The sequence below is a fragment of the Ixodes scapularis genome, unplaced genomic scaffold, assembly GCF_016920785.2.
Source record: "Ixodes scapularis isolate PalLabHiFi unplaced genomic scaffold, ASM1692078v2 PGA_scaffold1__304_contigs__length_218370807, whole genome shotgun sequence".
NCBI classification, from domain to species: Eukaryota; Metazoa; Arthropoda; class Arachnida; order Ixodida; family Ixodidae; genus Ixodes; species Ixodes scapularis.
The window spans coordinates 145,273,260-145,284,487 of record NW_024609846.1 but is presented as its reverse complement, the minus strand read 5'-3'; the positions used below and the strand labels follow the sequence as shown (position 1 = coordinate 145,284,487).

General features: G+C 49.5%; 1 protein-coding gene across 1 annotated transcript; it reads left to right on the top strand.

Moving 5' to 3' along the window:
- The first annotated feature begins 5,067 nt into the window (after positions 1-5,067).
- LOC115315326 lies at positions 5,068-9,364 on the top strand. The gene is made up of 2 exons (XM_040220775.3): positions 5,068-6,591; positions 8,853-9,364. Exons 1-2 carry the CDS (start codon positions 5,320-5,322, stop codon positions 9,210-9,212), a joined length of 1,632 nt encoding a protein of 543 aa, XP_040076709.1. The 5' UTR covers positions 5,068-5,319; the 3' UTR covers positions 9,213-9,364.
- The last annotated feature ends 1,864 nt before the right edge of the window (positions 9,365-11,228 follow it).

The following is an 11,228-nucleotide window of genomic DNA, read 5'->3' as shown; positions in this document are numbered from 1 at the left end:
CGCAGCTCGGAAGTTGACCTCCAGACAAATCAAGCTTGCTCAAGAAAAGCAAGAAAGCGACTTTGACAGTGGCACATGTATGTTCTTTTTAAGGACTAGCTCGTGTTGTAGGAGAGCCCACTCATCAGAGTCAAGGCAACACTATGATTTACTGGCCCTCGCCAAATCATGAGCCGGCTCTCTCCCGTGAACTACGAGCTTGAACTCGTGGACGGTACTGGCCGCAATGTAGTGCATGTGGAGAAACTTAAGCCGGTCGTCAAATTTGTGCAGCCTCTACCTGGGGACTGAACTTTGTAAACTTTATAAGTTTTTTTTCTCATTTATCACGTCGTATGTACATCATTATTTAATCATGTGCATACTGCTCAACGCAGTATTTGTTTAATGTTCGTTGCATGGCAGCGTGATATCAGGTCGACACTTAAAACCCTTGGCACGTGACGAGCTGCAAGAGACATCGCTCTGAAGCGGCTCGTGCAAGCGCTCATGATCGAAATAAAAGAAGTAGTTTTGGCATGGTAGTTGATGACGTTGACATGTCTTTCCTGAGCATGGTGCCCATTTATCTTGATGACCGATCCAGATCGTCACAACAGCGTTACCCAGGTAGAATTCCACGAAGGGTTTTCCTGCTAGGACTGTCTCCTTGCAGAGCTGAAAAATTGCCGCGGCAGCCGAAATTTTTAAGAGCATCCTTTTCACTCTGTGACGTCCTTTGATGGTGTTTATGGTGAGCATATCTGCTGTCTCCACTGTCACACACAGCTAGTGGAATGCCTTGTGGCTGGGGCCTCTGCCGTGTTCTGCGTGGGGGTGGGTTGGGGCACAGCGAGTTATCTTCCCCTCTGATTATTCATTGTTTCCATACGTGTATATGTGTTATCTTGAACTTACGACTACAGTTTGTTTATGTTTATACCTACTGTTTATGTTTATACCTACTCAGCGGCGGGCTAGCAGGTGCACATGCGCAAGGGTATTAACCTTTCTGTCTAGCCTCGCACGCCGCTGAGTGGGCAAACTTTCTCGTGCAAATAAAAATTATTATTATTATTATTATTAGTGAGGTTCACTGTTGAAAAAATAGTGCCTCCAAGCACGCTCACCACAAAATTTGTTACAGCCCGCATCAGATTTACCGCCAGTTTTTCAACAGCGTTCAGTGTTGTGTCGGCTCGATTATGCCTTAGCTTTGGAGCATCCGGAGTTCTGCCTCCACTGCGGTACACATTGCAAATGGAACAGGGCTAGCCTTCAAAAAACGCAGTGCTGCATCTTTTTTCAGATCCAGGTTCACCGAGAGTTCTTTGTGCCTGCTCATCCCTGGGTCAAGAACTTCCTCATGTGTCAGCAACGCGTCATCTAGGGTCTTGCAGTAGAGTGCGACTAGTATTTCCTTCTAAGTCACCATGGGTTGGTCCTGCACCTCTTCCATGGCTGTGGCCCTGTAAGTCAGCGCGCAGGCCTGCTGGTGAGCAAGTTTGTTGCCCTCTACCACGGAGTGGGCAGGTACCCATTTAAATTCTATGGGCTCCTTTGGGGGTCTTTTGTTTTTGAGCACCTGCAGCGCTTTTCAGGGCACCGAGCCCGACTGGAAGCTCCGGTATGCTTGGTGTGAGTCGGTGATTACCCTGGTTCTGCCCGGCAATAGGTAACCCAGTCTTGTTCCGCAATGCTTCGATTACTCTTTTAGCAAGTGTATATATGTACCAGTTTTATTTCACACACAATTGTTCTCACTGTTTATATTACTCACCAGCCCTGTAGGTATCAGCCACCTGTCTGTTCATATGTTGATCTTGTATTTTTCATGTACTCCTCCTCCTCCCCCCCCCCGCTCCTTATGTAATGCCCCTGTTGGGACCTTTGAAATTGCAATAATAATAATAATAATAATAAAAAAAAACTGTTAGTAACATTGGAAGAATTTAGGAGCGGGGGTGGGGCCAACAAGTTTGAATTCCTGTGCCGATGCAACTTCACACATAACTTGAGCACATTATATAACATTCCCACCCATCTGATCGACATTCCTAATAAGTTTTATTTCCATATGCTCAGTGACAATGTAAGCCAGTTTTAGATACTATACTTTTATAGTATTACTTTTCCGTACTTCTCACTGCAACGTTTTCATGGCGAGCGTACTGTTTCCCAGATCACGAGAGCCGCGCACAAGTAGCGAGCCTCAGCTTGGGCATCTAGGACATAGTACGTAGTTGTTGTGCGTCTCGTACGCACTGCAAAATCTGCGTAAAACGATCCAAACTTCTTTCAGCAAGCGCTGTGACCCAAGGGGGTATCGGAGGTCGAGTGTGTTGGCGCACCGCAGGTCGTACGGCGAAAGGTCCCGCTGCCAGGGATCCCCACCCCCACCCCTTTCCATCTGTTGTGAGGCGCAGACCCCAAGCTAGCAGTCGTACTGTAGTGGCTGAATTTTCTCATCTACAGCCTGAAACGGTGTCGCCAAAACCTAGACAGGCCGATCGCACGCTATTTAAAATAGTGAGCGTCTTATTTTCTTCCGCTGTGCCCAAAATGACGACAGTGCATGCGATTGAAAGACCAGCGGACAGGCTACCACTCTTGCCTTCGAATCGTTCGGGAGTCGGGCGACCTGCATTTGCACGATGACTGAAGAAACAGAAAGAAGCGACGTCAAATCACATCGACACAGAATCACTCCAAGCTTCCTTGCTTGTGGCCTTTAGCTTTGTGCGCCGTCAGCCGTATCAACGCTAATCAAAATTAACAACGCCTGCCGCGCGCGTTCTGCTGCTCATACAAACAACAACAAACAATCAGGGTACTTTGCCACTTTGCTGCAGAAAGTTGCTTCCGCCAGTTTTAGCGAAATGCGGAGCTCAATCCCTGCTCAACCGACGTTATTCAAGGTATTGAATTTGGCGTAAGGATAGTGTGTTTGGGGTATGCGAAAAAGACTACGGTATTGGCTATGGCGTACGCCGAAACGACTACGGTATTGATTTTGGCGTACGCCATAACGACTACCGTAGTCGAAGCGGAGGGGTAGTGAGATCGGCGTCCTACACCGGGATCGTTTTAGCGGCAGCTCGGACGCCTAAAGCTATTCCTTCCCGGATATTTTGCTGCTGCGATTCTTTTTAGACGCCTCCCCCTGCATTCCGAAACAGTAAGTACCTCGGAAACGATGGACGGCGGCAGCGGTCCCGCGGACAGGCGCCATTTTACCTCAGTTGGGGAAGTCCGTTCAGTTGAACTGAGGTAGGGGAGCTCAGTTGAACTCAACTGTCATTAGCGGCTCAATGACAGTTGGCGCCGCCGTGTAACTCCGGCCGATCGCGATTGAGTCAACTGTCGTTGACTCAATGGCAGTTGAAAGCTCCCGTGTAACTAGGGTATTATATATTGAGTTTGAGTCGTTATTAGGGGTAGTTTCTTTAGTTGCGGTCGGAAAAGGGGTTTCAGCAATTTTCCGAAAAGCAAGACGGCCGCCACCGTAATTGCTCTCAGTGGGAAATTTGTTTCGCTCGTCGCTGTAAACGGAGGACTGCTGGGACGATGATATTTGGAGGCGAGTGAGATGTTCACTAAGTTTGTGAACTAAGTGGTCCAAGTTTTATCAAGACAGCAGGTGTGAAAGTTATGGTTCGAACGAATAAAGGAATAAAGCTGTCAGGAATATCCAATATTGGATCCAAAATGTTGTGTTATATCCGGGCTGTTCGAAGTGCAGATTTAGACATACAGATTCTTGGACATGACAGTAAGTTGACACAACAGTTATAATACCAAAAATAAGTGGCATAGGGAAACCAGGCTGAATTTGATTTGGGCGGCCTAACTAAATAAAAAAAAAACGGTTTTGACCGTGAAAGTGCTGTGAAGAGAATCGTCGTGGGAGATGGAGACTTTACAGGTAGGAAGGAACTAGTGCACTGTTCCTTCCAATTGAAACAACTTTACGAAAGTTGGCTTCAGAGCCGAGAAAACCAAGTTGCCGGCCAACACATGGTTTGGCCGTCAAAGGCTTTTGCGGTCAGCTGATGTGTAGCAATTTGGTTGTGCGAGGTGCTGATTTTCGTCACACAGGTACTTGGACAAGCGTAACTTGACAAAACACTTATTGTACCTACAAGAGGTGGCATAGTTTAACCAGGTGAAAATATTTTTGGGCGGCGTAACTAAATGGGAACTGGTTTTGACCGTCAAAGGCTGTCAAGAGAATTCCACTCATCATGGCCGGGGAGCGCACACTTTACAGGTAGGAAGGGACCACCGGACGGTACTTCCAGTTCGAACAACTTTGCGATAGGTGGCTCTAAAGCCGAGAAAAAAAAAATTGCTGTCTGCAAGACTCGGGGTGTCAGCTTTTCCACATCCAAAAGGAGGCTGCTAAAAAAAGAAAGCACACCACATAAACTTCCATACTCAAACATCGATTGCCCATTGATTCCAAGTTTCATTGTAGTTTTCCTTAGATTTATATTTGTCGCTTTTTGTACCTTCCGAATCTTTCATCATGAAGTACAGACAGCGTGCCATACTGGTCCGGAAATATCATCGACACGTACGACGGGGACGAAACTTCCTTGGAGGGAATTCCTTCAACGAAATTCGCACTGCATACCCGCGAGTGTGGGATGGCATTTCAGTTCGAGCTGAGATATCTAGGCGGTACTGGTACGAAAACAAACGCAGAGCGAAAGCGGCAGTATAGAATATGTCAGCCGTGCCGACACGATCGGGAGACCAAACTTCTCGCGTCCTACGGCGCGGGTCCATCGTTGTCGCTGTCCCACAAAACATAGGCGAGGTGAAAAACTGTTAAACTTTGTCCCCACGAGATACGAGGCATAAATATTGACGCAGCACAGGCAGTACTTCATGCTGTGAACCCAGCGCAACCGCACAGCTCCGACTTCAATGCGTACCAATGTACGCGGCGTGGTTTCGTTTCGCTGGGACTCTCACTGCCTACCTTCGGTAACGGCCGCCCGGCGGCGCGCCGGTCGCGTCGCACGGAGTGTATACCGGCTGCAGCACGACGCTGGGACAGTGAAGAGTGTTGTTTGTGTTGCATTGTCATTGTTTACATCCTGTCTACTCGCTGTTATCAAGCCGATAGCAGTTTCCCTGTTGACGTCACTAGTCGTGGCGTTCTCTATATATCTGTGTTCGAAGCAATAAAGGGGGCGTTGTCCCATACTGGCTACCACCGGAGCGTGTCATACTCGCGTCGCGCCTGGCCGAACGGCGGATGGCAGCTAAGGCGTAACAGTGGCGACGAGCTGAACTCACTCAACGGGCACGACAAGCAAGGACAGCCCAAGAATGGCAACTGCGGCCACGGCGTTTCAAGTTCCCTTCTTCCACGACGCAGAAGATAAGTGGGAAACTTATGTTGTTCGAGTTGAAGCCTACTTTGAAGGAAATGCTATTACCGAAGATAAGAGGAAGCGCGCACTGTTGGTAGCCGCGCTCGGCTCCAGGCCGATTGGAATACTGTGCGGAATATGCGCGCCTCGAAGGGTCAACGAACTGACGTACAAGGAAGTTGTCGGCATCCTGGGTCGACACTACGCGCCCAAGCCTAACGAAATAGCTGAAAGCTACAAGTTTTTCAATCGGCAACAGCGGGAAGGCGAGTCGGTGCAAGACTTCATCGTGGAACTGAGGAAAATTGCGGAAAATTGCAATTTCGGAGACAGCTTGGACCGCATGCTGCGGGATCGCATTGTTTGCGGAGTGCGAAACCAGACAGTCCAACGTCAACTACTGGCAAGGCGAGACCTGACTTTGGCAGAGGCAGAAGATTTAGCTACCGCGGCAGAGGTAGCCACAAAGGAGGTAAAGAACATGGAAAGCCAGGAGGTGAAAAATGAAGCGGAGCTACACAGAATAGCCGGAAAGTCCCGAAAACAGCCAGACCTGGGAAGGAGGTACAATACAAGAAAAGAAGAATGCGAGCGAAGCGGAAGCAGTTCACATGCACGGGACGCGTGTCGGCACAGATTCGCCAGATGTTTCCGATGCGGCAGACAAGGCCATTTCGCGAAGAAATGTGGGGCGCATAATGACGTTGCAACTCCAGGACGACCAATCTCGACGATTGCAGCTGCGACGGTGTCAGAGGGAGAGGACCTGGACTTGGCATCAGTATACACAGTACAACCTCGAACACGGGCAAGTTTTGAACCGCCGGTCCGAAAGCAGATCTTCTGGGGGGGAGTACGACTGACCATGGAAGTCGACACGGGCTCTCCTGTTTGTGTTATTCCCCGTGAAGTGTACAATGAGCACAAGGACCATTGGCCGGCGCTGTCGGCAACCAAGCTGAGTCTCCGATGCTACTTGGGACAGCTGCCCATCCTCGGGGAGCTACACATGAGGGCGACCGTCCATGACGTCACGGTGCCGGCTTCGCTCGTGGTTGTGAACTGCCCCGGACCAAGCCTGTGTGGTCGAGACGTAATCGGCAAACTGAACTTACTGGACCCTCTGGTGTCAAGCGTGGTTGCAGGCTCAACGAGAGAGCTGGAAGACCTGCTGTTGCAGTTTCAGGACCTGTTCGAGCCAGGCCTGGGAACCATCAAGGGGCCACCGGTACGTTTTCATTTGAGGGAGGGAGCGGTGCCGAAGTTTATGAAGGCACGACCTGTTCCATACGCGCTTCGCGACAAAGTGTCAGAGGAGCTGGATCGGTTGGTAGAGGCCGGAGTCATCTCACCTGTAAGCCATTCGGAGTGGGCAGCACCGATTGTACCGGTGCAGAAAAAGAACGGCTCGATACGCCTGTGCGGCGATTTTAAGTTGACAGCGAACATGGCGTGCAACACAGAGCAGTATCCGCTACCTAACATAGCTGATATGTTTGCGTCGTTGCGGGGCGGTTCTTTATTTAGCACCTTAGACCTTAGGTATGCTTACAGCCAGGTGGCATTGGATGAAGAGTCGAAGGAATTAACAGTCATCAACACCCATCGTGGCCTTTACAGCTTCAATCGCCTTCCGTTTGGAGTTGCTTCCGCGCCGGCGATTTTTCAGAGGAAGATGGAGAGCATGCTCGCAGATCTGGAAGGCGTGCAAGTGTACCTGGACGACGTCCTGGTAGCGGAACAACCGGGAACCGACAACCTGAGCAGGGTGCTGCAACGCTTCCGGGACATGGGTGTCAAGCTTCGGCGATCAAAATGCCAATTTAGGAAGCCGGACATCACTTACCTGGGCCACCAGATCGACAAGGAAGGACTACATCCAATCGAGAAAAACTTGGAGGCCATCCGAGATGCACCGACACCGTCAAATGTAAGCGAACTTCGCTCCTTCCTTGGGCTTCTGACGTATTATCACCGATTCTTGCCCAATATGTAGACGCTGCTAGCACCGTTATACGAGCTGCTCGGCAAGGATCAAAGGTGGAATTGGGGACCAAGGCAAGATAAGGCCGCCAAACAGGCCAAGGCCGCGCTGCTGACATCACCGGTCCTGAATTTTTTGACCCTGAGAAGCCACTGCGACTGGAATGTGACGCGTCCCCAACAGGAGTGGGCGCCGTCCTATCGCACAAGATCCGGGGTGTCGATACACCGATAGCTTTTCGGTCAAGAACATTGACCTCCGCCGAAAAGAACTATTCGCAACTAGAAAAGGAGGCACTTGCGTTGATCTTTGGCGTAATCAAGTTCCGTGATTATTTACTGGGACGCCAATTCGTATTAGTCACGGACCATCAACCACTTGTGGGTCTGCTTCGAGAAGACCGGCCTGTCCCGCTACTGGCATCTGGACGGATTCAAAGGTGGGCTCTGCTACTCAGCGATTTTCGGTACAAAATAGAATTTCGACCCGGCAAACAAAACGGAAACGCTGACGCGCTGAGTCGATTGCCACTTCCACGGCAAGGACCACCAGTGGAAGAAGACCTCCCGGAATTTGTGCTGACGTTGCACCGCGTAGACGAAGCATTTATGTCCGCGCAGCGGCTAGAAGACTTGATGAAAACAGACGATACGTTGTTGCAGGTCATCAAGTACGTGCAGAACGGCTGGCCTGCTAGCCTTCTGAAGAACCAGACAGAGGTACAGCCTTATTTTTCCCGGAAGCTCGAGCTGTCTACGTGCCGTGGGTTACTTTACTGGGGCCGGCGCCTCGTGATTCCGACACGGGCCCGCCCGGACATCCTGAAGCTGCTGCACGAATCTCACCAGGGGGTATCAGCCATGAAGAGAAATGCGCGGTCGTTGTTTTGGTGGCCGGGACTGGACCGGGAGGTGGAACAACTGAGCGGAAATTGTAACGAGTGCGTACAAGCCGCCCCAATGCCGTCTGCGTGCTCACCGGTGAATTGGCCAGAAACAAAAGAAAGATGGTCGAGAGTGCACATCGATTTTGCAGGACCAGTTGAGGGAAGGATGTTGCTGATAGTCGTCGATTCCCATTCCAAATGGATTGAAGCTTGCATCATGCGATCAACAACGGCAGAGGCGACTGTGAATCAACTCCGAGAACTGTTCAGCAGGTTCGGTCTGCCCAGAACAATCGTTTCTGATAATGGACCTCAGTTCATTAGTCAGCATTTAGAAGATTTTGTGAAAAGAAACAATGTGTGTCACCTCCGCTGTGCGCCCTATCATCCTCAGTCTAACGGGTTGGCTGAACAGGCAGTCAGGACGATAAAGTTCGGCCTCGCTAAGTTAACTGGGGGAGATTTGGGAAAAAGGCTGGCGCAGCTTCTGATAAATTATCGTCGGACGCCTTTAGCGTGTGGCAAGTCCCCAGGGGAAATACTTCTCGGGTACCGCATTCGTTCGCGCCTGGACATGAGTGTACCGTTCCGGCCTGCGTTATTGTCCGACGATGTGCAGGTTCAAGGAGACTCCTGGGACCTTGGAGCACCGGTGTGGGTCCGCAACTTCGGCCAAGGTGAAAGATGGTCACCGGGGACCGTCCAGAACAAGCTCGGGTCAAGGATGCTGGTCATCGAGACTCCGGAGGGAACAGTCCGTCGACACATGGACCAGGTCCGCGGCAGACAAGGTCCGACTGAAAGTCTGGGTGGCCCTAAAAACGGTTCGGACAACGTCGGGCCGCCAGTGACACTAGGACAGCCGGACAGCCAGGGGCCACCGTGCGAGCAAGACGCGCCAGCCCCCGACGGTCAAGACCAACCAGCCTTACGACGCTCAACGCGGACACGGAAACCGATCGATCGTTTGCAATATTAAGAGGAGAAGAAATGTTGCATTGTCATTGTTTACATCCTGTCTACTCGCTGTTATCAAGCCGATAGCAGTTTCCCTGTTGACGTCACTAGTCGTGGCGTTCTCTATATATCTGTGTTCGAAGCAATAAAGGGGGCGTTGTCCCATACTGGCTACCACCGGAGCGTGTCATACTCGCGTCGCGCCTGGCCGAACGGCGGATGGCAGCTAAGGCGTAACAGTCTGCATTCGGAAACGACATTTGGCGAGCCATGATCGCGAGCAGTTCCGCCGTGCCCGCCGAGCAGGAGAATCGGGGGACCCTCACTAGAGCGCTTTTCGTTTCCGCCGCGGGAGGGCGAGCGACAAGCTGGAGACGCAGACTTACGCCACCCGGTATGAAGAGTTTCTGGCCGGTTCTTTCTTTCATGCAATTCCAATTTCTACTGTAAAATTGAGTAAGCACCGGCAGTGCCCCAAAGCGTCTTTTGAAACGTGGTCTTGAGCTGAACTGACAGCGTTTCAAAACTGCGACACCGATCCGAACGGCCTCCATAACAATCGGTGGAATAAAATTTTTCAACGCTGTTTATTTGCCTACCGCCTGCTTTGTGATCGCTTCATTCCCGAAAACGTCCTGGGGATTTCTTAATCAATTCAGGTGTCTGGTAGCGGCTGTTTCCAAGTTCCAAGCATCAACAATTACGATTAGAGTGGTCGTTTTATCGCTTAGCTCTTTTAATCTTCGCTTTCCTGGATTATTTTTATTATACTTTATCAGCGGGTGAGTAGGCGTGCCAGTTTATTTCGCTAACAGTAATGTGAACTGGTTTCTCGGCGGCTCTTAATTCCAATACCAGTTTGAACGTTCACGAGATCTGTGACCATTTCGACAATCGTTTTCCGTAATTACGCAGAAAAAACCTCAATAAAAATATTTCAGTTGCATGCCAGCCCTAATTACTGTTAAATAACGTTTTCCAAGCTTTATTAGAGTAATACGTTATTGACAGGGAACTAGCTCTGCCGTCGAAGCTATTTGTGTTGTGTTGCCGGCCCGAAATTCACTCAGCTAGCGATAAGGGCAACACACGTTGTCCAACACAAGTTGCTGCTGTTTTTGTTGCCGAAAGCTGTCATACCGAGGCAACATTTTAGTTGTCGTCCACGTTGTGCTACTGTTGCCGCGATGTGACGTACAGGTTTGTCGGACTACACGGGGAGCGAGCAACAAGTTGCCTGACTGTCAGACAACTTGTTGTGTTGTTGTTGCCGTCGTGTTGCCTCAGTGTTACAGGGCCTTAAGGAATTCAAACGAGTAAACAAGGATCACCATGGAAGTGAGTGTACAATTTTTTTTCGATGTACGTCGAACATCGAACATCTCTACTACTCACTGCAAAAGAAGTCGTCTACTGAAGAAGGTGGACGAGGTTGAATTTAGTTAAATTCCAATTACAATCAGGCATTTCCATAGATAGTTTTCTTTCTATTCTTGAGTATTACCTCCAGTCGACAGTTGTAAAATATGAAGAAAAAATGTATATACAAAAAGGGGGAGTGTGCATAGGGTCATCTGTTGCACCGGCATTAGCTGAAATTTACCTGAGCTCCTTGGATTGTGTTTTGTCTGATAGGTTGCAAGAGTCGTCAGAAATGTGTATTGTTAAAAGATATCTTGATGACATATTGCTTTGCTCTTTTCGCGAAGGTCTTTTAAATAGCCTAGAAGCGTTGGTTACAACAACAGCATCTGAGCTTCAGTTCACGGTGGAAAGACCCAAGAATGCAGTCCTCTGGTTTTTAGATTTGTTAATTCATATTAAAAAAGGGCTGTACTGTGCTATCAAAATTAAGATGCCACTCAAAAACTACAAAGAAGGAGGTAGTTGAATCATTAACCAGGAATGCAATAGAAAGGTCTTCTATTCATTTCATGACCCAATCGTTGGAAAGACAGTGAAAAAGATTAAACAAAGCCGGTTATGAAGATTAGTTCACCAAAAGACAATTGTGTCTACAAATCGCAGACAAAAGCGA

What these genes read in the sequence shown, in the direction of transcription:
- LOC115315326 (XM_040220775.3), top strand. Translation starts at nt 5,320, where the DNA reads ATGGCAACTGCGGCCACGGCGTTTCAAGTTCCCTTCTTCCACGACGCA. An exon ending in GAACCATCAAGGGGCCACCG is followed by an intron (nt 6,592 to 8,852) that starts GTACGTTTTCAT and finishes GACGATGTGCAG; the next exon opens with GTTCAAGGAGACTCCTGGGA.